Below are 26,953 nucleotides of genomic sequence, written 5' to 3'. Positions count from 1 at the left end.
TGAAAGTAAATGGTGAAAGGGGAGCAGAGTGTAAGCGAGGGAATGAGGACGAGTGCAGGAGAAGGTGTGCTCTCAGCAGTTTGCTCCATAGCCCTCAGGTGGATACCTCTGTCTCACCAGCTTGTTATTTATAGACCTGTACATGAATTAAAAATCACAAATGCTGAGGCCCTTTTAAGTTTGTATCTGTAGAGACCTGATATTTCATCTAATAATGCCCCAGTGTAGCTAATGACAGGCCTCTCTGAAGTATTCAGACTTGGCTCTGCAGCATACAGTGTTCAGCAGGCTGCCACGGCCATTACAGCAGATTGGCTTACTAGCTGCCTGCTGAAAAACCTGAATCAGGAAAAGTGTAGCATACGTGGTCCCTGGGAGCTTCTCAATAATGTCTTCAGGCAAGAAACTTCTGGAAAAGCAAGACCAACGCTCAGGAGGCCATGTACATGAAAGCAACATCCTGCAGTGGACTTTGCTGTGCATTGTGTTATTGCGGCAGTAAAAGAGCATTTGTGTTACAGCTAAAGAAATAGTTCAACCAAAAATAAATGCTATCCAAGATGTAGATGAGTTTGTTTCTTCATCAGAACAGATTTGGAGACATTTACATAACTTGCTCACCAGTGGATCCTCTGCAGTGAATGGGTGCCGTTAGAATGAGAGCTCAAACAGCTGATAAAAGCATCACAATAATCCACAAGTAATCCACATGACTCCAGTCCATCCATTAACATTTTGTGAAGTTTCACCAAAACTTCAAAACATTGTTTCCAGCTAAAATACGAGTCCTCTATCCATAAATTAGCTTTCTCCAGTGAAAAAAGTTGTCTTGTCTGAATCAAGAGAGAAATATGCACAGATCAAGCACAGTTTACAAAACAGTCCAAAAGAGTTCTAAACAAATATTGTGATGTTTTTATCAGCTTGGACTCTCATTCTGATGGCCGAATTTCCAGTGTGCCATGTGAATGGAGTAAATTTATATCTATCCCATCTGCATATCAGATAGGAACTTTTCTTCATTCTTCTCCTCTCCTCTCAGCTCTTATTGAATTTAGTATTGTTTTTTTTTGTTTATTGTTGTTGTTTTTTTTATTACCCAGACATATTTATATGAATGTGTTAAAATTGTTTGTTTGCCCGTCCGTGACAAATTGTTTATGCTGAAATCATTCAATTAAATGCTTTTATTGTTTTTTAATTTCCTCTGAATTCCTTGCCATGTCACAATTTTTCCTCTCTCAGCACTATGCTCACTGTCAGCATATTGCAGTAGCTTTGATTTATGTTGTTCTTTTTTTTCACCATTGTTCTCTACAGAGGAATGCAGTGATATTAATATTGTCACATTACAGACTTAAAAACTCACAGATATTAATGTGGAAGAACATTAAATTTTGTGTAGTACGTTTGTCTAGTAGTCATTTTGTTCAGTGAGTTTTGAGTGATTCAAAGAAAAAGTATCCACAGTAATTGCATTTATACTCTCATTCTCAGGTGTTTCATTAATTGAGTCTCAGTTCTGGTTTTTTAGTTAAAGTCTACTGTGACTGCACATTAACAGACACTTTTTCAAGTATGCAAAAAAAAAGAAAGAAAGAAAGAAATAAGCATTCAGTCAGAATGCACAGTAGCTATTGAATGACTGTCAACTACACTGTAAAAAAAAATCTGTGACATTTACTGTAAAACACCGGCAGCTGTGGTTGCCAGAACTTTATCTTAAAATATATGGTAGCAACATTTTAGGTTTACAGACTTCACAGTAAAAGAACTGTATTTGATTAACTGTTAAAATATTAATATATCATTAATATACCACTTTTTAACAAGATGAGGGAAATACTCATATATAGAAATACTCATATCTATGCAGAGAATTCTGGTAATATACAATTAGTATGCAAATTTTCCCCCCCCCCCAAAAAAAAACAAAACATAAATAAATACGCAAGCAAGCATTCCGTCAGAATGCACAGTAGCTTTTGAATGACTGTCAATGGAGAAAGATGCTTTGTGTGCCAGGTGGTTTCACAGCACCTACACATAGGGACTAAATGGACCATACTAACTAGCTAAACTTTGACCCCTTACCCACAGTGAATGGTAGTGGGTGGCAGTGTGACCGCACTTTTAATCCCACATCTTTGACCTCTTCTGACAGTCCTCAATTAATGGGAAATTATATTCAGGAGCATGCATACATTTTATATTAAATTTGCATAACAAGCTTGAGGATCAGTAGTGTATATACTACTATTCAAAAGTTTGCGGCCATTTTTTTAATACTTTTAAAATACTTTTATTTAGCAAGGATGCATAAAATTCAAAAGTGACAGTAATATTACAAAATATTTCTATTTCAAATAAATGCTGTTCTTTTTAGCTTTCTATTCTTCAAAGAATCCTGGAAAAATGTATCATGGTTTCCACAAAAAGTATTAGGCAGCAACATTGATAATAATACAATATGTTTCTTGTGCACCAAATCTGAAAATATATATTTTTTGTTCCAAGGAATAAATTACATTCACATACTCTGCATTCAAAAGTTTCATTATAATGAAAAAGCCTTTTTATATTTTCATTTGTTCATTTAATAAAATTTCATGAACTAATTTATTTATAAGAAAAAGAGTTCTCCTCTGCGCTGATGGATGACTTGATATGGTGCACAGCTAATTGTGGCGTATTGAGCAGACATTCTTACCTTTTTTTTTTTAAGAGATTATTCCTGGACATTAATGTAAATATTACAGGAATTTGTATTGCACTGAACTAAATTGCTGGTAATAGCAGCAACATGATGAGTAATACAGATCTAAATCAAGGTTTAATCAACTAGAATAATGTTTTTCCTCTGATAAGACTGCAAGTGTTTAAAGCAGTGTTAGGCTTCAAAGGCAACTCACTCAAGCAAAAAAATGTGTTTGATCAAGGCACCGTGATCTCTCCTCCCCTTTACGGCAACAACCCGTGGACCAGCACAACGACACACACTCATGCATACTCGCGCATACCCGCGTCCAACTTCCTCTACTAACTTTAGAGTCCCATGTGTATGCATCCTCACCAGCACAGCACACTCTTATACTTCCCGCTATCAGATGGCTGCGTTCACTCTGGGGTTCATTTGCCAGCTGTTCTTATCTTACTGAGATGGAATGACTGGAAAATGGGGAAAGATTTATTTCCCCTGACATCTTTAATTCTGATTTGCTTTTAAAATCCATGACAAGTGGATGTCGTTTTTTCCATTCCATTCTCTCTTCCCTCTGATTGCTAGGTTCTTTACATTTTTCTGTTCCCACCTGATCTGATGCCAGAGATGTTATGTGTATTCAGGACTACAAGATTTGAGATTGTATTGGGAAATGGTAAGAAGAACAATATTAGAGGCTTGTGCGTCATTCAGAATTAAATTGAGAATTTGAACTGAGGAAACAGTTGGGATGCAGTATTACTAGTATTGAATGGATGTAGAATGTAGACGTGGATGTAGATTGCTAACAAATGTATTAGACTGTGTATATTGACTGTAATTGGGCATCTGAATAATAAAAAAATTTTTTTTATTGTGGCCAGCCTAAGGCACACCTGTGCAATAATCATGCTGTCTAATCAGCATCTTGATATGCCACACCTGTGAGGTGGATGGATTATCTCGGCAAAGGAGAAGTGCTCACTAACACAGATTTAGACAGATTTGTGAACAATATTTGAGAGAAATAGGCCTTTGTGTACATAGAAAAAGTCTTAGATATTTGAGTTCAGCTCATGAAAAATGGCGGCAAAAACAAAAGTGTTGCGTTTATAAATTTGTTCAGTGTGTATATGGTTCTTCGGGGTGGTCCGCGCTGGTTCTCCGCGCTCCGCCTCGGTGCCTTTCTTCCCGGAGGTGCATGAGGAGCTCACCAGGTCATGGACGGCACCTTTTACTGCTAGAAACCGACCTGTTGGAAAAAAGTCAACTGGGAAAAGAGCAAACTCTCCCCGACGCAGAGGATCTCTTTTCTCGGTATGGAGTTGGATTCGGTCAAACAGACAGCACGCCTCACAGAGGAACGTGCGCGGTCGGTGCTGAACTGATTGAATTCGTTCAAGGGCAAGACACAGCGGTCCCACTGAAACTATTTCAGAGGCTCCTGGGGCATATGGCAGCTGCAGCAGCAGTTACGCCGCTGGGGCTGCTTCATATGAGATCGCTCCAGCACTGGCTTCATGGCCGAGTCCCGAGGTGGGCGTGGCAGCGCGGCACTCACCGGGTCCAAGTTACACCGGCCTGTCGCCAAACCTTCACCCCGTGGTTCCTCCGGGCAGGAGTGCCCCTAGAACAGGTTTCCAGGCATGCTGTGGTTTACACGGATGCCTCCACCACCATCTGGTATGCATTGCACCGGTCACCGACGTGACGTCTCCGTTCCCTCCTTCAGGGAACGAGGGTTACATATGTAACTGAGACGTTATGCTCAAAATTATTCATACCCTTGGTAAATATGAACAAAGAAGGTTGTGAAAATAAATCTGCATCGTTAATCCTTTTGGTCTTTTATTTTTTTTTAAATTACAAAAATCTAACCTTTCATTGGAGAATAAGAATTTAAAATGGGGGGGGGGGAATCTCATTATGAAATAAATGTTTTTCTCTAATACATATTTGTCACAATTAATCATACCATTTTATTCAGTACTTTTTGCAACCTCCTTTTGCCAACAGCTTTGAGTCTTCACCTATAATGCCTGATGAGTTTGGAGAACATCTGACAAGAGATCAGAGACTATTCCTTCATCCAGAATCACTCCAGACCCTTTCGATTCCCAGCTCCATGTCGCTGCTTCTCCTCTTCAGTTCACCACACTCATTTTCTATAAGGTTCAGGTCAGAGGACTGGGATGGCCATGGCAGAAGCTTGGCTTTGTGCACAGTGACCCATTTTTGTTTTGATTTTGATGTTTGATTTCGGTTCATTGTCCTTTAGGAAGATCCAACCTTGGCCCATTATAAGATTTCTAGCAGAGTCAGTCAGTTTTTTGGGGGTTTTTTTCATCAGGGAATTTGATAGAATCCATGATGCCATCTATCTGAACAAGATGTCCAGGACCTCCGGCAGAAAAATAGGCCCACAACATTAGATACAGCAGTATATTTAATTGTACACATGGGGTACTTTTTATCGCTGTGTGCACCATACCCTTCTTGAGTGTTTGCTTTTAAAAAGCTAATTTTTAGTTTCTTCTGACCATAGAACCCAGTTCCGTTTGAAGTTCCAGTAGTGTCTAGCAAATTCATGTTGTTGGTTTTTTTTTCTGAGGAGAGCATTTTCTTTTCTTGATTTTTTTCCAACATGTGGTGATGTAGGAGCTGTTGGATAATTTTCTTTTTTTTTTTTTTGCATTCTGACCCCAAGACTCAACTATTTTCTGCAGTCCTCCAGCTGTGATCCTTGGAGAGTCTTGGCCACTCAAACTCTCCTCCTTGCTTTAAGACAAAATAGACACGCATCCTTTTCCAGGCATATTTGTAAAATTTCCTGTTGGTTGGAAATTCTTAATTAATGTCTTGATGGTGGAAATGGGAATTTCCATTGTGATAGGTGATTAAGAGAATTTGGCCTTTGTGTTCCCTCATATTTATATTTATGTGAAACAGGAAGCCATGGCTAGATAATTTCATGTTCCTAATCATCCTGGTGTGCTAAAAAAATGCAAATATAAATGGGAATATACTTGATATAATGGGAATATACTAGATATTTTACTTATAAGAATTTCTAGGGGTATTTCACTTTTTTTAGACTTTTTTTCTTTTCTTCTTTTCTTTTCGAATGAAAGATCAAATGGATAAACAATGCACATTTATTTTCACAGCCTTCTTTGATCACCCTTTTGAACACAGCGATAGATAGATAGATAGATAGTAGATAGGTGGGTAAATATGTGTTGAATTTTTTTTATGCACCCATACACCTTTTCCTCTATTGCTGGGACATTCAGATTTTTGCTTTTTTTCACTGCTTCTGTGCAGGATAAAGATAGAGTTTCCTTTTCTCCGGGTGATGGATGGCCCTGCTGCTATTTTGGGGGCAGATGGGGGATTGCCTCTGTGGAGATCAGCATATAAAAGATCTAGTCAGCATCGGTCTGACACTGCTTTACTGTTATGCCAATAAAGCTCACAGAAATATGGAGGGACATTACCCTTACGCCACACACCAGGAGCAGACATGCAATATTTTTCTCATCCAATCGTGCCTACACTTTATTCCTGTCCTCTCAAATAATGTATGGACAGGACTGAACTTGAGTCAGCATCCTGCGAGGATCTCACAGATATTCTTCTGTCTCTCTCTCTGTGTACTGTCCAGTCGCCCAGTGGTACCCTGAAAAGTGGACTTGACAGCCAATTCACTTGTATTTATTTATTTATTTTCTTCTTTTTTTTCATCGCAACAGACATGCATAACTAAATTTAGGAGTTTAGAGTATGCTGAATTTATTTAATATTTTATAAAATATATTCATGACATTTTATATTAATTTAAATTATAAAATATTTATATTAATACACGCATACATTAGTAATAAGTAATTTCTTAACAGAAAAATGTTTCAATATATATTATTTAGTATATAATGTTAATTTATATATAATATTATATAATGTATTACATGATATAAGATATATGATATCAGTGAGTAGGGAGCAGTGAACACTGCATAGGGGACCCCTGAATCGGAACGCTGCTTCTCTCGTCTCGCTCTACTAATTGCATTATTCCAGGTTCAGTGATATTGATACTAATGTGGGTGCTGTTATAAATAAGCACCATTAAATTAATTCCTTGCTTCTGAATGAGCTTCATGTTCATTGTGTTTTGCATGAGGTACAGATATTGATGAGAAATTCAAGCATTCGGCATGATGAAAAAAGTCACAGTTGCAATGACTGAACCCTGAGGAGTCACTGTTATTACTTGTAATTTCAAATCTGCCCACACACTGTTTGATTGTGAGCTGCTTTTTACATATGGTGCTGGAATTATATTGTAATCTAGCAAGTTTGTTTACTTATTTGCTACATAGTGAACATCACATAGTTCAGTATAAAATAAGCAAAAATGTGTATTTGGAAGACACAGCCTCTGACAATATTGCATGTTTGATGATGTTACATATGTGTTGCTTCCCAAATTGTAGAAAAAAAACACTGAAATGCATTCAAAATATAATTTTAATCAGATTTCAAACCATATGTCGTTGTTTAGAACACACACAAAAAAATATATATATTTTTTTTGTCTGCCTGTCTTAACAAACTCTAAATGAAATGCTTTTGGATTTTGATTTGTAGAGACTGGTAAAAGCAGTCAGGTGTGTCGGTGCTCAGGCGCAAACGCTCAGCATCTGTGGAGATCTCATTGACTTCCTTTAGGACAATGAAGTCCCAGACAGAGTAGGATGCTACGGTCTGCTCTAACCAGAGATATAACCCTATTAATCCTGCAGCAACAGAGCTGCGGTACAGTAATGTTAGTCCTGAGAGAAGCCACTTTATCTCCCTCTCTATTTCCATGCCCAGCAGGTAGATTATACTTCAGTGAACTACTCATTTAGCAGTGAATGTCTCATTTCCCCTTCCTCTTTCCCTTCCCTTTCTACTCTCTCCTTCCTAACCCTTTGAGGCTTGTGTTATTCCATTTACACCACCTGTCTTATGTTCCCCTCCTGTGCCAAACTTTGTTTCTGACCATTTTCAATTGTTTTTCTCACCACTTCAATGAGAAAACATTCTCTTGTTTCGCATTTCTACAGATTTTTTTCCCCCTGCCTGAGGGCATCTCTTCTTGTCTAGTCTTCTCTGTAAACAAACAATGCACAACATTATCCATTATCGCACCCGGTCTACAAACAAGACCAGCTTGTTGCATAACCGGTTCCTTATTCAGTATGTGCTATTTGTGCTGGTACCTGTCACGATGATGACTATGTGTAATATTTGTTACAGCCCATTGTGTGTGCTGTTTTGGGTCATAAACAGATCTACATTAGTAATGTATTGTTGTAGTCTAGATACAGTGGATTCAAAAAAAAAAAAAAAACTATTTATTTATCCCACCTGCTCTACTTTTCTCGTATCTCATTTGAGGTATTTGTCTCTTCCAAAAATGCAATTTTATTGCTCAGTGGGTTCTATTTAATAGCTCAGGACAGACACTTAATTGAGTTATCGATTTTGTTTCTCTCAGGGTCCAGAGTTAACACTTACCAAGTGCCAATAGTGAGTAAAACGTGGCTTTGGTGGGATAAGAAAACACTTGGCTTGTACATTTGTATGGAAGTGGAACATAATACATGGTTTCAATCAAATTCTATTCAAAGTGTAAAATCATTTTAGCATCTTTTATTATTGTTGTACATATACATATGGTAACACTTTACAATAAGGTTCATTCGTTAACATGAACTAAGAATGAACAACACTTCTACAGCATTTATTAATCTTAGTTAATGTTAATGTGTGACCTTGTAAGCTTTCCATTGATGCATGGTTTGTTAGGATAGGACAATATTTGGCCGAGATACAACTATTTGAAAATCTAAATACTGAGAAAATTGCCTTTAAAGTTGTCCAAATGAAGTCCTTAGCAATGCATATTACTAATCAAAAATTAAGTGTTGATATATTTACGGTAGGACATTTACAAAATACCTTCATGGAACATGATCTTTACTTATTATCCTAATGATTTTTGGCATAAGAGAAAAATATAATTTTGACCCATACAAAGTATTGTTGGCTTTTGCTACAAATATCCCCATGCAACTTAAGACCAGGGTCCAGGGTCACATTTCAACATTTACTAATGCACTATTAAAATCAAAAGTTGTGCTTGTTAACATTAGTTAATGCAAAGTGTTACCGATAAAAATAGATAGTTGTTGACAATAAAGTCACAGTTTAGAGCTATTAAATGAATATAGGTTTTATAGCCCAGATAATTTAACCTTCGAAGAAACTGATGAAAATAATTATCGGATACTTTTCTTGTATCTTGTATCTTAAAAACTGAGACAGTAAATAAGTCGTCTTTCCTGTGGGTTATTTTTGTTTTGAAAATCAAATAATAGGATGTTTTATCCTTGAAAATATTAACTAATTGAATCTTACAGGTGAAATTTAAAGCAAATAGCACCTCAAACTGCGAACTGCACCACAAAAAGCAAAGAAAAGCATTTTCTTTGTGTTTGTGAAAGTATTTGCTGTGTTACCCACAGAGTACTGAATATATGTGAGAGAGTTAGGGCTGTAGGGGTGATGGTTGCCGTATTGATCAGTGCATGTTTGTTGGGCAGGGTAAACGGCTGTGATAGATGGCCGTGTTAAAGAGCTGTGCTGTTCCCTGTGGCTCCTGTCCTGGTGAGTCTCCACACAGCCCTTGCTTTGCTAATGAAAGCAGATGCTACGGTGAACAGGTCAGTGCTGGATCAATGGCTCCCTCACTCAGGAAATGACACAAATCAATCTGTCAAATGCCACTGAATAACACTGCAGGAGAGGGAGGTAGGGCAAGAGAGGGAGTAAGAGTGTTTTGGGATTCTTCTTCCCCCTTAATATGAAACAGTTTTTCTTTCTTTTACTTAATCTGCTTGCTTGTTTTTCATCCTCTACTTCCAATCTGTGCGCCACAAATCTCAACAAGTCTGATAAAAAAGGGTAAAGACCACTCAAAGACCACACAGTGCCCAACAAAGACACCTGCCCACACTGAGTCCACACTGAATGTATCAGAATGTAGTGGCACACTGCTAAAATTTCCAGTAAAAATGTCAAAACATCCTAACAACAACCACAAAAATAATATTAATAATAATAGTAATAATAATAATTTATTCAATGCCTCTGCCTGTGGGTTTTGGGTCGCAAGGAAGAGAGCAAAAACGAACATCTGCACCAGCAGCCCACTCACCCTCTCTACCTGCAGAAAGAGGAAAAACCATAAACATTAGACAGATGGAATAAGTAAGAGATAATGTGCCGTTATTCTGTCATTATAACAAAATGAACTCCGACAGTGGTGATCAGGACCAAAATGCAAATCGGACATGAAACCGGTACTGTGTAGGAAATTGGATGTCCAAGACAACAGTCAAATATGCTTTTTATTGGTCATTATACAAAAATATCTGATGGCAGGATGCCACAATTGACCAATTAGAATCAAGTATTCCAGAGAGCCGTGTAATATTTGAAATGTAGTACAGACATCACTTACACCCTTTTCAGCAGGATCATGTGGAGCTCCATTAGGATGACAGATCTTTCTACACCTTGATTATGGTTGTGCAGAGAGGTTAGGGTGTCATCTAACCATATGTTTGCTTGTCAGATTTAGATTATACACTTCAAGCATTTCTATTTTATTCCTCAGAGAACAGGGAGTTACAGCCCATTGTGTGTGCATAAACAGATCTACATTAGTAATGTATTGTTGTAGCCTAGATACAGTGGATTCCAAAAAATAAATACTATTTATTTATCTTAATAAATTATTTATTTGTTTACAAAATTGTGTGCTGCACTATATTGTGGTACCATTACCGACGCAAGACCTGCTGCTCCATACACGTGTTCACAAGCCTCGGTCCATTACACTAAACATCAACCGTGAACTACTTGCACTGCAAGTAGGGGGAAGGGTAGTAACACTTTTTAGAATTATACCATTTTTATATTTTAAAAAAGAGAGAGGTGTGTGAGAGAGATGGAGTGAGAGAACTTGGATAGGCAGGCTCCCTGGCTACTGTATCCTTACATGGACAATGTCAATACAAGCTTGACAGATTTGGACCATCTGCTTTTTCTCAAAATATCATTAATGCCATAAAAAGCCAGAGGTACAAGGGAAGATGTGAGCGTTTGTATAGACAGACGTCTGGAACCGAGTGTGTGTGTGTTCTGTCACTCTGCTACTGAGTGGAAACTCTTTTACGTGCAGATAAGGCTGGAAAAACCTCATCAGCTGTTTTAGTTTTAGACAATTCAGTCATAATCTTCCTATGTTAATACAGTTTGGTGTCAATATAGTTTTGTTGTTACCCAGCAGCTTTTCAAGTGCTCGTATGATGCTTGTGGTTTCTCCAGTGATGAAAATCCCCCTCTGATGCGGCAGATTTACTGCTGCAGCCGGGGTGAAAATGAACCCCAAGTCTACAATAGTGTTTTGCACACTGCTTGTAAACAGTCCAATTAAAGCAAGCTGTGGAGAACACTTTAGTGGGGTTTGCAGTGACCCCATGCATTAGTAAAGTATGAGGGCCCACCAGGGGTAAAATTGCATTTGGAGAAAAAGAAAGTGAGACGGAGACTATAATCATAGGCAGCATTCAAAGTGAGCCAATGCTCACTATTATTTTGGCACATATTTTAAGTATTCTATGTTACATAATGCATATATACTATGTATTTACACTACCATTAACAAAAATTCTAATCTTCTAGTGTTAATTTCGTTAACGAAATCTATGATGAAAAATGTTCGTCAACAAAGTTTTTTACCCTGACGAAAACGAGACGATGACGAGACTATAAAAAGGTCATTAAACAATAACTGAGACTAATTAACATGCAATATCGTTGACGAAAAAAGATGAGACTAAAATGTAGTTAAAAGAACAAAAACTTTACCAAGACTTTTTTATTATTGTTGAAAAAAGTAGAGCCAAAACATTTCAGACTGCTGTACAAGACTCTATTATGCGAGCGTTCATGTTTGCGGTTGCCAGATATCAAGAGCTCAAATCCCCCAATCAGAGCTTTTCTGTTAAACGGATACGTACTCTGCCGGGTCTGCCCGGCTTTTTGCTTTATGCAATCTGGCAACCATTCACACGCCCTCTCTCTGCGGAGGCGCCATGATCTGAAACACCGACATACAGTACTGTACAACGTGTGTGTAAACATACTTGGTAATAAAGCTCTTCTGATTCTGATTCTGATTCTGATACTCAACCATTTCCTGCATCCTGCTGTACTTCCCTGAATAAGTCTTTAAAGGTGTTGTAGGCTAATAAGTCATTCTGAGTAATAAATTGAAAAAGCTCCCACCTGTATATGACTAAACAAAATAACATGTAGTTTACTTGAGGTTCTGTTATAAATGTGTCTATTAGAAACATTAATTTAAATTAATTAATTATACAAAAAATTGTTTGAAATTAATTAAGACTTCCAGAGTTTTTGAACGGAATGAAAGGTAATTTAATGAATTTTAATGATTTTCATTTTCAATGCAAATTTTCAATTTGTTGGAAATGTAAATTAATTATTTGAATTATGTTTGATTATGTTATAACACTTTTCAGTAACAATATTTCATATTTCAGTAAATGTATATATTTAAACATAGGCCTATACATATATTTACAACAGATGTTGCAAATTTAAAGATGGTGTTGATAAATCACATTCAATTAATGTGAAGATCTAGTCAGGGTTCTCAGTCCCGCTCCTGGAGGGCCAATGTTTGTTTTTAACTCCGCCAAATTTGTTTTCCTTTCCTTTCATAAAGTATAGAGTTCAAGTTACCTCTGAGTGTTACAATTATAGGATATCTCAGAAACTTAAAGCTACTACACTTTACTGTAATATGAAATATTGTTACTGAAAAGTGTTATAACATAATCAAACATAATTCAAATAATTTATTTACATTTCCAACAAAGGCAGGGTTTCTGCGGGGCATTGAAAATCATTAAAATTCATTAAATGACCTTTAATAACAGTCATTCAGGACTTCCGTTCAAAAACTCGGTAAGTCTTAATTAATTTCAAAAAAAATGTGTATAATTAATTCATTTAAATTAATGTTTCTAATAGACACATTTATAACAGAACCTCAAGTAAACTACATGTTATTTTGTTTAGTCATATACAGGTGGGAACTTTTTCAATTTATTACTCAGAACCACTTATTAGCCTACAACACCTTTAAAGACTTATTCAGGGAAGTACAGCAGGATGCAGGAAATGGTTGAGTATCAGAATCAGAATCAGAATCAGAAGAGCTTTATTACCAAGTATGTTTACACACACAAGGAATTTGACTTGAAGGCATGACGAAGCGGATATCGTTCTCTTTTGGAAGACCAAACAAAGTAGTTTCGCTTTCACAACAAAGCACACAGCACCTTCACGACATGGCTGCAGCGTCAACAATACTACAGCGAGAATAAAAGTTACGCTTTCTTTCTTTGCGTGAACATTTGGGCGGCGTTATGCAAATCTTCCCACATCGTGAGGTAGATATGTGGGGGCGTGTTCGAACGAGCCGTTTTAGGGGGGTGTGGCTGACTCTTAACTTTTATAAAGAATATCTCTTTGGATTTGAGACTTTAGTCTTTGCAAATTTACAGATCTTCTTTATGCACCAAGAGCTTGTAACACTCCAAAGAGAAAGGAAAAAATGAAATCGCATCATATGACCCCTTTAAATTGAATTTCGCTACCTATATGCTTCCATACATTTGAGGTATTCTGCTTAAATGAAATTGTCATTCAGCCAGTCTGTGTTCTGTCATGGATCTCGACTGTATTGTTTACAATTGTGGTTGCTGATTGTAACGTTACTTACGCAAGCTCTGTGCGGTAATACGGTTTTTTTTGGCGTTTAAAAGAGAAACATTATTACAATTTGGAATTATTGGAATTACTATTAGGAATTTCTCTGTTATAATATTTGAGAGGAATTGTTTTCATAACGTAGACAGGGCGAGTGTGTATCTAAAGTCTTTGTTTATTTAGCCTCTGATATCCTGTTATAATCTGTGTAGATGAGGTCAAATAAACCATGCATATGAGTCGATATTCTATTGATTTGTGCTTATTGGTGAAAGAGCAACTTCTGATGACATGTAAAAATAAATTTCCCAAATGATAACAATCATTGCAATTAAAATTGAGTTATCAAATCTTAAATTGTCTGATTCGGTCTGATACCCTACAACAAGTTGACTAAATATGATAAAAACTAAAAGTTACATTTGACACAGGACTAAGACTAAATTAAAAATAGCTGATAAAATTAACACTGCCGCAAACTTTTGTAAAGAAATTAATATATATATATATATATATATCCTGCTGTTCAATTTTCAAAGGTTTAACTCTGCATTTGAACTAGATCTTGAAAGTTTCTTATCAGATGTTTTCAGGAGTTGTTGACCGTACCTTCTTAACCTAAAATCTTCTACCACAGAGAGAGAGAGAGAGAGAGAGAGTGTGTGTGTGTGTGTGTGTGTGTGTGTGTGTGTGTGTGTGTGTGTGGAAAAACGTATTTCTTGAACATTAGCTTCCTTTAAGCTGTAATGACTCTTTCCTTCCTCGTAGCATGTCTAGAGTTCTTCCTGGATTATTTCTTGTCTCCCTTTCTAATTTACCTGTGTCAACCAGAGGAAGCATGTCGACACAGCACAGCCACCCGTGACAGAGTCTTTCCTGTGAACATTTGTGTTTGAGCACGTTTGTGTGTTTAATCGAGCTAGTGGAGCAGGACCGCCAGCAGTGGCAGTGAGTGTGGGGTTTTATGGTGTGGTTGAACTTTGTGGGGTGAATGAGTTCAAAGTGTTTGTAAATGATGGAGATTTTCATCTGTCTGAAGTCTTATTGAGGAACAGAAGATTGATGAATCCCAACTAGCAGTTCTTTTTTTCTAAGCAATCCTTCACCACTTCTTTGCCTAAATTATATATATATATATATATATATATATATATTCTGTCCTTTTAAATCAGTATCATTTAGTATGGTTTCTATTTTGTAGTTTCTTTTTTCTTTTCTTTTTTCTTTTTTCTTTATCTTTTTTGATAGCATTAGTTAAGAGCTGTGAAGAGCAGCCATAGAAGACAGACTAATGAAAAGAAGGGCAGGCTAACGGAGTGAGACTGCTTGGGTAGCTGCTTGAGGACAGGTATATTTGAGCTTTCTCTCTGCTGACTGTGGCTCAAGTGGCTTCTAAGCTCCTTTTGTGGTCCAGACTGATATGGTCTTTCTCAGTAGCAGTCACTGTTATATCCTCGTGACTTGAACCTCAGTATCTGTTGTTTTGTCTCATTATATGTATATTTAGGTAGTTGCAATGCTTTTTGAGAAGTTGATATCTTGCATTGTGATATGCTTTACTCCATCAACAACAAAACAGCATTTTATACATTTACATTTATGCATTTGGCAAACACTTTTATCCAAAAAACATGTATACTGTAGTGTTCAGCATACAGCTTTTATGAGCTTTCATATTATTTTAATTCTCAAAAATTCATATAAATTCTTAATAATTCATAGGATTTTTAAAGAATTCATAAATAGTTTTAAGATATTTAAAATCTATTTTTATTTAAATTATTAAAAATAACAATAAAAATATATATTAAAAAAATTATTTATTCATCACTAGAGAACCATTTAAAGTTAACTAGGTTAAAAATGGAGAAGAATAGAAATGGTAGCCATTTACATTACATCACTTAAAGTATACACTTTTCCTAACTCTTTTAAATTTTATTGTTGATAAGAAACATTAGTTTCTACTCTCTTTCTAATTTGCTAGCCTAAACGTCTCTTTAGACTCTTTAAACGTCCTCTTTGGGATGTGAGATTTTGTCTCCACCTTTTCACGTGCTATTGTTTTTCTTTGACTTTGTGTGATAGTTTGCATTGTAGGACACAAGCTGACATCTGGTTAGCACCAGCAACTGTAGAGTAGAGAGAAAGAGAGAGAATGAGACATACTGAGGTAGCGAGGGAGTACAGGAGAGGCCGTTTGGTGTTTGATGAGAACCTGCTGCTGTTTCCCTCTATGCCAGGAGCGTTTATGAACCCTGTCAGCTGCTATAGCTCACCAGCTTCCCCAGGTCTGGATCCTGTTCCTGGATCCAGGATTTGTGCTCATCACATGGAAAAGAGCTTGTGTCAATTCCGCCCACTCCTCCTAATGGTACCCAAAAGGGAAAGGAAAAGACAGAGGGAGGGAAAGAAAGAGGGTGAGCAAAGCGTCTCCTGGCCCACACCTTCAAAGCCAAGCTATGCTGCATCATGGAAATTTGGCCCCGTTCCCCAGCCACGTGGGTGACATTCACTACACATAAGAATCATTACACTAACTCTCCTTTGTGTACTTTTTGTTTCTCCTTCTTGTGCTCTAAGAAACGAGGGATATAGGATAGCTTTATTTGACTACCGATAACAGTTGCATCTTACAGCTTCTGTCCCAAATTACATTTTACATTTTATGCTTTACAAGGCTAAAAAATAAAACTTTGAGCATACCCAGATAACTTCCTTTTTAAAGCTTTTGCTATATTATTTTAATTTAAATTTTTGCTAAAAGAGTTTGGATGCTTTAAAGTTATGCTAATTTCTTTGTACACTAAAATTCAAAAATTTGCAGTGTTTTTTTTTTTTAAAGAAATTACTATTATTCAGCAAGGATGCAATAAATTTAATTCATTTTACAAATAAAAATTATTTTAAATATAATGCTATTGTTTTGAACTCTCTATTAATCAAATAATCTCAGTTTCCTCAAAAATATTAGGCAGCGCAACTATTTTCAACATTGGTGATAAAAACGAATGTTTCTTGATCAACAAATCAGAATATTAGAATGATTTCTGAAGGACCATGTGACACTGAAGACTGGATTAATTGCTGATGACAATTCAGATTTACCATCACAACAAATAAATTACAAATACAGTAGAAAACAGTTATTTAAAAGTATTTAAATTTAAATAATTTATTTATTATAGTCTTATTTTATATGTAATATTTTTACTGTTTTAAGTTTTTTGTTGTTGTTGTTTTTTTTTTTTATCAAATAAATGCAGCCTTGGTGAGCATTAAAGAAAAAAAGTCATCTTACCAAAGGTAGCCTCAAAAAAGATAATAGCTTGAAGTAATAAAGGCAAAAACGGATCATATATTACATTTGTGTCTACAGCAACAATATACATGCAATATAAAGAAACTGTTCAGTAATGACCATCATAATCTCAATGAATGGTTATTTAAATGAATGATTATAAATGTTTATTTTTTTATTATTTAAATGATTAACTGTTTCCATTCACTTCAGTGAATTTTAGCTGGATGCTCTCAGGGCTTTGGATGCATATGGCTGCATTGTATTTTGTTAAGTAGTTGCTTAGAAAATAAAACTGCGTGTTTCATCTAGCCGATCAGCCTTGTAAGATACTTGAGTAGATTGTATAAACAGCAGGATTAGCTAATAGACTTTTGGCATGGGGACCATCCTGTCTGTTCCTGCTCCCTTTCCTCTTCAAGACAAACTGCTGGAGGCGGAATGGGGCTGAACGGTGTAGCTCATCCTCAACTCCACCCTCCTCCCCGGTGAAGTGAGACTTAAAAAGAAGCCTAACCGCTGTGGTTTCTGGGAGGGTGCAGTTACGGTGGTGCTGTGTGAACTTTATGGGCTTACACTGCATTTTATTTGTCTATAAGGAAGAGATTAGGGAACTGCGTCCCTATATGTAAAACCTCTTGGGGGAAGTTGTAGTGGGGAGAGGGACTCCACTGATATTTTTAATGTGTCTTTTTTCAAAGCTCTTGAAAAAATAACTATTTTGGGACCTACACTAGTTCACTCATTTAAAATGTAGAAATATTATGTTGTACATTATAAAATGTAATTATTTTTAAAACGGATATGTTTAATTGATAACTCTACAGACTATTGAACTCCTATTTACACAGTCTGCAAATCAAAGTGAACCCAAACTACATTATTTTGACACACTCCCTCTGTCTTTCCTGATTAAATTACCTGCACTAAAGACTTCAAAGGCTCTCTGTTTTACTGTGTGATGTCTTTGTTGCATTCCAGGTGACATATATATACATATTGAGAGAGGAACACAAGTTAAATCAAAAGGAAAAATAAAAAATAAATATAAAACCCCACACAATGTCTAAGAAAGTAAATAAGAAAGAGTAAAACATTAATTTTCCTACAACAGTCATGAATCTGATTCAGCCAGAACATCATATTGATGCAGCAGTGGCATTATGTGATCAGCTTCAGGACCCTGGACAGCGCCATGCCTGATTAGACTTAACCTCGTGTTAAAAACACCATCATTTCTCACCTTGCAGAGTTTCGGGTGTGCTCAGAGTTTGTGTCTTGTTATGTATGATATAATATTAGTTATATTCTTTAAATGGTGCCATATTCTTTGGGGCCGTTACTCTTTCAATATACTTTCTAAAGAATGTAAACATGTAGTTTTGTTATTATTATTTATAATTGTGCAACTTTCCAATCATGCAAAACAACTTGAAAGATTAAACAACATAAATTATCTATTTCATATGATATTAAACCAAGTGATACTAAAGGTTATACTCCTTACACTGTAGATAGGAACAGATTTACATAAAAGTTAGTCAGAAAAATTGGGGGGGAAAAGTAATAATGAAATCCATTGATGGATAAAAATGGGAAATATGAGAATAAAGTAGTGCTTAGACAGAATATAAAAGTCAATACACACACACACACACACAGACTTCTCTGAAGTGCTGGAATATATTTTGTGGAGGCAAACTGCTGTGAAATATGTCCCATGAATATGTACAAAATTTTAAAAATGTAAAATTTTACTTTTTGGTGGTCAAAGGTATATCCGCTGAGTGAGTATCTGTTCTGTCCTTTGAAGGTGGATCCCTGCTTTTCTCTTTGATACGCATCTCTATAGTTGTCCTCTTTCTCAAATCCTTAAATATGCTCAGCAGTTGCTGGTGGAAGGACAGTAGAGCAAAGAAATTGATTCATGAAGCTTGATTCACAATGATGGTGCAGGAATATAAAGTATTTTGTGTGTTTGTCCTTGTTGTTGTGATGCTGTGTGTTTAGACTGATTTGAATATAGGACGTCCAGCCTCATGCATGCTGCTCTGTGTTCATACTCTCTGGAGCCGCCTTAAAACTTCTCTCATACCTTAGCAAGCTATTATTAGGCTTCATCTTTGATCAGTTCTGCACACTCCTCAAATAGCCGTATAGTCTGTTTGCTGGCAGTAAAAGTTTAAAGTTAAAGTTAATTAAAAATCCCCAGTGCACTTTGAGAACAATTAAACTCCAACAAACTTGTTTTTTCCTGCCAGCTCTAAGCATATGCCTGACTGGCCTGTGTTCTTTTTATAGTACATACATGACTGCACTACATTGATATTCCTCAATCATTCTGGTTTTGTTCTAAATCCCTAACCCAAGTTTAAAACTTCAATGAGTTCAGCTTGAAGTACTTACAACAGTCTGTTTAAACTGCTGATTTCTTTATTGAAAATTTCCCAACTTTAAACTGTTCTGTTTGAATAGAATGTTCAGTATTCAAGAAACGAGAGTGATGAGGTCCTTGTACTGTTTGTTGAATTGTAGTTTGGTCTTCTGTCTTGCATCTATTTACATGCTGAATTGTGATTGGTCTTGAATGGTACAGTGATTGTACAAACTCTTCTGAGCAGGTGACAGAAAACACGACATATTGCATTTGCAAGCACAGTGTTGCAGTTGCAGTTGCAGTTGTGTTTCCGTCAGGAAACAAATATATAATTGCTCTCTGAATTGCTTGTGGCTTGTATGCTAGTGCATTTGGATAATGTGGCTATATGTGGCCTTATGTGTTTGTATTGTGTATATGGGTGTACAAATGTTTTGTTTAGCACTATGTAAAGTGACCTTGAGCTATGGAAAGGCACTATATAAATAAAACTTCTTCGTCTTCTTATGTGCTAGTTTTCAGAGAGTTTTCAGAGGAAACCGGGTTGAGATAACAAAATCAAGCTGTGTCAAGACGTATCTGAGTTTTTAAGTGAATCGTGTGCTTGCACATGATGCAGTAATGGTCAGTTTTGACTAGCTGCCTCAGCTGGACTTTATGGCAAGGTTTCGTTCTCATGACTGACTTCACTGGATCTGGAACAGCAACATGCAGTGTTAGATGACAGCCCTAATTATTTATGACAGGCCTGTGTTCAGCCAGCCAGAGGAATGTCCAGGAATGCAGCAAACTGAAAAAACATCTTTAATTTAGCACAGTGTAACACAAACATGCACACTTATAATGGCTGATTATACAGTCAGTGTCCTGTTATCAAATAAATACAACCGCATACTCTCACACAAAAACAAATTCAGCATCTGGAGTGCAAGTAATACAAGCATTTTCCCTTCACTCCGTCTGCTGCTGATCCATCGTCCTCTCTTACCTCTCTTACACACTCGAACTCTGGATTTGTGACTAAGAAGTAATTCACCGTCAATCGCTGAAAACATCAAGGATGCTAGTATGGTCCTACTGCTCTAGTTTTGTCAGTCAAACTCCTTGTGAGAGAGAATTTGCTCTGTTCTGTTACTGTAATGATTTCAGCTGTTTCTTTAATGTTTTGTTACTCCAAGAATAACTAAAATAACTGACTGAATCTGAATCTATCATTAAACTATGATATCTGTCTGGTTTGCGAATGGTAACATTCAGACCCATGTGTAACCTGTGAAAAACCCATTTGACTGTGGAGCCATCCTCGTAAGAAGACATCAGTCAATAGCCAGTGGCTTTCATTATGTCAGGGCTGTGCAGGGACATTCAGTGCCACCTCCTGATTGTGTGTTATTGCTGTCATTAACCCTTGGCCCGTGTGAAGCTCTGGTCAGAGGTCTGAGTTGAGTTTTGCACTCTGTTCCAGCTGCAGTGGAAACAGCAGCCAGTGTCCAGACCTTCCTGTTCAGACGGAGGAGAACCATTAGAGGCTCAAGCCAAATCAGAGCCAGATGTCCACAGGCTATTTGTACAAGCCATTCAATAATTCACAGAGCAGCCGTTATAACTCAGGCTGTATTGTGTTGTGGATGCTGGATTACTCATGCTATATTTTATATTAATTCAATGGAAAATGAATGATCATATTCATCTTGTCAGGAACGCAAAGACTGACCTCTAAACCAGCCAACTGTCTGAAACACAGAAACATCCCAATGCAATCTCTTCTCCTCTTCTCTTCTCTTCTCTTCTCTTCTCTTCTCTTCTTGTATCTTTTCTTCTCGCGTGCCTCCTCACATCTTTGTGAATCTACTCTACTTGCATTTAGCATCTTCTTGCATCTTTACCTGAATCTTCTTGCATTTTCTTTTCTTATGCCTCTTCTCACATCTCTTTTTTTGAATTTTTTTTTCATCTTCCCTTCTCTACCTGCATCGTCCATCTCTGCTTGTATCTTTACTTTCATTTTCTCTTCTTGGATCTTGTATCTTTTCTTGTTTCATATTCTCACATATTCTCTTCGATTCTCCTCTCATCTCATCTCTCATCTCATTTCTTCTTGCAAATTCTAGTTTCTGCTCATCTCATCCAATCTTCTCACCTAATCACATCTCACTTCTCTTTTTTTCTTTTCTATTCTCATCTCTTTTTTTGCCTTGTCTCCTACTCTCTTCTCTCCTTGTCTGTCTTTTCATTCTTCTTGGTTGCTTTCATCAACAGTCTTATTAAATGCTGTTCTTCACATAGGTTGATTGTGTGTGTGTTTGATGTGGTAGACAGCAATGCCGCCCTCTACCGTGTCATGTTTGATCAGATGCTACACACTGCAGGTGGCCTGGCTCATGGGGAAATATTTGAAATTCCAAATCCAAGCATGTCATCATTGCCTGTATGAATGATTCTCAAACCCCTCAGAATCAAAACAGCAAACAAATCAAAACAATCTCAGACAGTTTCTCACACACAGGCAAACAGAAACAGTTGTGTAATCCACTGTATGCTACTGTAACCTTTCTCTCCCTTTTTTTCTTTCTCTGTTGCATTGCAAAACTGCAGGCTGACACTCTGACATTTGCATACAGAAACTCTCATGCACTTTTAAATGCACAGACCGCTGAATTGGTAGGTGGTGCTATGTTTTGTCTTACTGGTGGAAAGAGGTCCGTGGGGTTCAGAGCTTTGAAAGCTCATATGTCTGAGTCTGTGGGAGCCTGGCGCTGTGACCACATGGCTCTGATTGCTAAAAGACACATTGTCTGGCCTGAGTGTTTAGCAGAGCACTGGTACCTGCAGCTGTTTGTTCAAAAAAGTCATTCCTTCCTGGTCCAATATTTTCATTTCCCCCCACAACTGAGTGCAAGAGATCCCTCAAATAGCTCTGAAAGATGTGTCTGGGTGCACGTATAGTGCAAAAGTCTGGGATTGCTTTCATTTATATTTTGACTGCTTTGACATATTTTTATGTAAGCGGATTGCAAATCTTGGTTCAATTGAAGCACAATGCACTCAAACTGATTTTACTAAGTTGTGGAGGTGATGCTTGAGTGTTGCTGTTATTAAAGCAAAAGGGGTCAAACTAAATAAGAAATATAATTATAAAATTCATGTACATTTTTCAGTTCAGTTTCAGTTCAACTTCTGACAATATAATTAGTAATGAAAACAAATATTAAATTTTAAAAGAGTGCAAAATAGATGATTTTTCACTATTGGTCTCAGACTTTTGGAGCGGACTGAGTTTTTTGCATTGCTGCTACTGTTTTGCTTGTCTATTGGGTTACAGTAATGACTGTAACAGAAGCCCGTTTCTTAGGCTTATTGTGTATGTGCATTTGTCCGTATGCATGTGTAAATGCAATAAACATGTTCTAGTTGAATAGCACGACACCAGTTTGAGTGTTATGGTTGTGGTCTGCTGTTACCACCAGGATATGGAAAGCGCTATATCCTGCTATGACTCATAAACTCTGTCACGATCCAGTCTTTGGGGATTGTAATACTATGGAGTGTTATGAGATTCACAGAAGCCCTCACATTAACTGAAAGAGTCTGGATTGTGTGGGTGTGCATGTGTTAGCCAAGCACTAAAAGGGTGAGGAGCAGGTCAGACAGACTGTGTCTCACTGACAAAAAGAGAAAGAACGACAGAGGAACAGGTGAGGACTGTCAGCACGACTGTGATAACAGCTGTTAACACAGTTACATACAAATGCCACAACTTGTTTGTCATTGATCACAGACAGATACACAGTTAGTAAATAAACACCTCTCAAACTCTTTACACTTCATCTCTCATTTTGAGAGAGTATGATGCTCAGTTAGGCCTTTCAGCAGTTGTGCTATTGCATTAATAATTACAGAATGATCTTTCAAAAATGTAGGGAAATAGAGAGACTTTTGAGTCTTCTCATGCCTTAAAAGGGACATATCATGCAACAAGATTTGTCTTGCTGTTCTGTTTAGAAATGAAAGTGTACAGCTACATAAGTCATTCAGGAATCATTCAGGAATCAATCGTCGTATTCAGAAACTGATGAACAATAGTGTAAATTATGTTGGGGTAAACAGACGATTGCCAATTATAACTGAGCTATCAAATCTAATTTACATTCATTTGAATTCAAATAAAAAGGTTTAAATCTACAATGCCCTTCAAAAATAAATGTGGGTCGTTTTTGTTTAATGTTTTTGAAAGTAGTTTCTTATGCTCACCAAGGCTGAATTTATTTGATCAAAAATACAGTAAAAACAGTAATATTGTGAAATATTAAAATTAACTGTTAATATGGGTACAAATGGATATGTGCTACCAAAAAGCTGCTTTCACTGGCAAAACAGGTATAAGGGTCAGAGCGAGAGGGTGGGAAACGGTAATGTGAACAATTTTGGTGCAGGAAACCAATTATAAGTGGACCTGAGATGGGAAAGAAATAATAATAACAATACTACAAAATGATAGAATGTATACCCTTTCAATTAAAAGGGAGGTGGAGGCAAAAAGGTAAAATACAGAAGACAGTGCTGAATGTAAAAAACTGGCTCCCAGACACAATGTATTTACAGGAAACATAAGGACAGCAGTTGCTGGAAGACACAGTGATGTCTGCTAGTTCACTCAGACAGCATACGGCTGCACGTCTCGCACAGCTGCAGCTGCTTCTGAAAACGAAGAGTCCATCACTGTTCTCCACCTAAGGCCAATGTTCTTAATGGCCTGTTTATACAGGGCCAGAGCAAAAGAGGACAGATACGGCATACTACACCAGAGAGACAGCAGGAGAAAGTATGTACTGTATGTTCCTGTAAATAGCTCTCAGACAATAGCAGAGAATTAGAGGGTGTTACATATACACACATCCATCATTAACAAAACTCTGCAGCATTAATAAGGCTGAAAGTGATGATTTGTTAGGGAAGTTCCTTGTGTGAGTGTGTCATTCAGGTACTTCAAGAGCTGTTATGTTTACTGGTCAGTTGCTAAAAGAGCTGTAGAAAAGCACCACCTGATTCGATTGTGATCTAATGCTGCTCTGAAAGCTGTCAGATTCAGTCTGTGTTCTTTCATGGGGTCCATCCTGAGATTTGTTAAAGTGCTTTCACATCTGAACAAAGAAACCTTCAGTTTCATCTTGCAGTTGCTCAGATGCAGTCACAGAACAGGATACAGTTATTTCAGCTCTATAACTAATGTTTTTTCTTATTTGTTCACTGGCAGGTTCACCTTGGTGTTTGGCTGTCTGGTTCTCTCTGTGTTCTCCACCATCCCTGCTCATATGGACCTCTCCAATCACTGTCTCCTCATACTGGTGAGACACACAAGCCTACTGTATGTAATACCAGGAGCATCATGCACTTATTATTTTTGAGAGGGCACGAGGTATTAATATTTTTAATACAATTGACTTTGTATTTAACGGGAATTTTATAAAAAAAAACATTGTAAGTTACTAATTATAACACTTTCATTGTACAGAAAGAGAGCAAAGAACATTATCATTAACTTCAGTCTAGCCAGCAAACAAACACTCTCAAAAACTCCTATTATAATCACTGAAGCTGTTTACACTGTGAAATGCATATCTTACTTACATTGTTCGCACATCTGCACTTCGTTGTTTCTGATGAGAGAATTAATTCGCCAGAGAGCAGAATTCAGTCAGCGATAGCAGAGAACAAAACGCGCGCAGTGAACAAAACACCGCGTTTCATCGATGACTCATCTGAACGCCTCTGATTGGCCGTTGCATTCATAAACTCAACAGACTCATGTGTGATTGGTTATAATGCGCAGCGCTGTAAAACGCGCCTGTCTCTGGCTCAGCGCCAGCCAGCGAAAGCAGATTTGAAGTCAGCATGAATTGCTGTTTACAACCCATTTTATTTCCGTAATATTTCCGCAATAAATAATTAAGTATTTCATAGTAAAATGTGGTATTAAATGAGAAAAATGTAGTGTGAAACTTGAATTGATTGTATGGGGGAAGGTTTGATTAAACAGCTGCTAAATAGCTATCTGGATATTGGTTAAGATGGTCTTACATTGCCTAATTGATATCAGCAGACTACTGTTCAAAATGTGGGGTTATTTTAAAACAAATGATTTTGTTTGTTTGTTTGTTTTTCTTTTTTAAAGAAATGAATACTTTTATTCAGCGAAGATGAATAAATTGATTGAAATGTTTCTTGAGCAAATCAGCATATTATTTCTGAAGGATCATGTGGCACTAAAGACAGGAGTAATGATACTGAAAATTCAGATTTGCCAGGAATAAATAACTTTTTAGAAAATATTCAAATAGAAAACAGTTGTTTTAAATTGTAAAAAAGTTTCACAGTGTTATTGTTTTCACTGTATTTTTGATTTAAAACCCCAAACTTTTGAACTGTAAGTCCACACTACAAACAATAGTGTTGAAAGGTTATTGTTATAGTTATCATTCTTGGTATGAATGGGCCTTAAGACCAGGGTCGTAGGGTCAGTGGAGGTACATTTTGATTTCTTGTTCACTTCAAGTCTCAAAACAAGGTCTCAAATGACAGTGTTGATCTCTGATCTGGTGTTCCAAGATCCCTTCAAAAACTTCGTTCAGTACTTCATGTTAAAAGGCAATCACTTGGATTAGGTCATTTGATACATGTTGTATTATGCTGAACTGGTTTCATCCTTACACTGAGATGTTTTACTGGCTGATGGGATCCTCTCAGGTGACAACAGAAAGCAGCATGGTGCTTTAAGTGATTGAGCATCTCAGTCCCACCGGACTCTTGGTGGAGCGGGCAAAGGTGTTCCTGTTTCAGTTAAAGAGGCTGTATTGAGAGATGTTCACAGACTGTGAGGCGACCTGAAAGCAGGAGAGGATGGCGTCTACCCCACTGGTGGGAAAGCAGGACATGCACAGCCTCCAGTATCAGATAGTGCTCAGGATAAGCAAACAGTGTTGTGTCAAGCTGTGGGAAGCCCAGCTCGGCTGTCACAGTGGATCAGGACAGGACAGTTAAAAAGCCTGTCCCAGGCCTCTTACCCCTTAGAGAAGGTCAAACGTGAAATATGACCCGTAGAAAGGTTGAGTGGTTCATCAACAGCTGCAAAGAGGACTTGATATTTAGACATAAATTTGATCAACATTCAGGAATGGTGAATCTATAAAACTTTGAGATGCAAAGTATATACAGAACTGATTCTTGAGAAACGTCCTAGAAAATTAACAGCCATTAGTTTATAAAATAGCAACAATTTCATTTTGAAATCCATCAGAGAATTTTCTTAACATAAATTCATTAATTAAATTAATAAAAAATAACATAACACTATGTTATAAACCACTAACCCTAAAAATAAATTCAAGATTTTATATAAATCAAAATATATATTAAATATATATTATGAATATATTCAAATTGAGAAATTAGAAATGTAAATTAAGAAAATAAAAATGTAAATATGAATAGAAAATAGAATAAATAGAAATGTATCTATTAAAGAAACATTATTACATATAGTATAAATCTTTTATAAGGTTAATATCTGTCAACCCCATTAGATATTTATTTATAAAAACATTTAAAAACCAGGCAATATCAAAGCCAGACTTCTTCTTCAAAGCTTATTTTTATTTAA

At 36.8% G+C, this 26,953-nt stretch overlaps 1 protein-coding gene across 1 annotated transcript in view; it reads left to right on the top strand.

The window, feature by feature from the left end:
* Positions 1-26,953, top strand: part of LOC107716276 (potassium voltage-gated channel subfamily KQT member 5-like) — a 134,084-nt gene that overhangs the window by 80,864 nt on the left and 26,267 nt on the right. Inside the window, exon 3 of the mRNA XM_016522653.1 lies at positions 24,551-24,641. Within this exon, the coding sequence (XP_016378139.1) occupies positions 24,551-24,641 (91 nt within the window). The remainder of the gene's footprint in view (positions 1-24,550; positions 24,642-26,953) is intronic.

This window comes from Sinocyclocheilus rhinocerous, unplaced genomic scaffold (genome assembly GCF_001515625.1).
Source record: "Sinocyclocheilus rhinocerous isolate Xijiao unplaced genomic scaffold, SAMN03320098_v1.1 scaffold869, whole genome shotgun sequence".
NCBI classification, from domain to species: domain Eukaryota; kingdom Metazoa; phylum Chordata; class Actinopteri; order Cypriniformes; family Cyprinidae; genus Sinocyclocheilus; species Sinocyclocheilus rhinocerous.
Note: the sequence above shows the minus strand (reverse complement) of the source record. Positions and strands in the feature narration are given on the sequence as shown.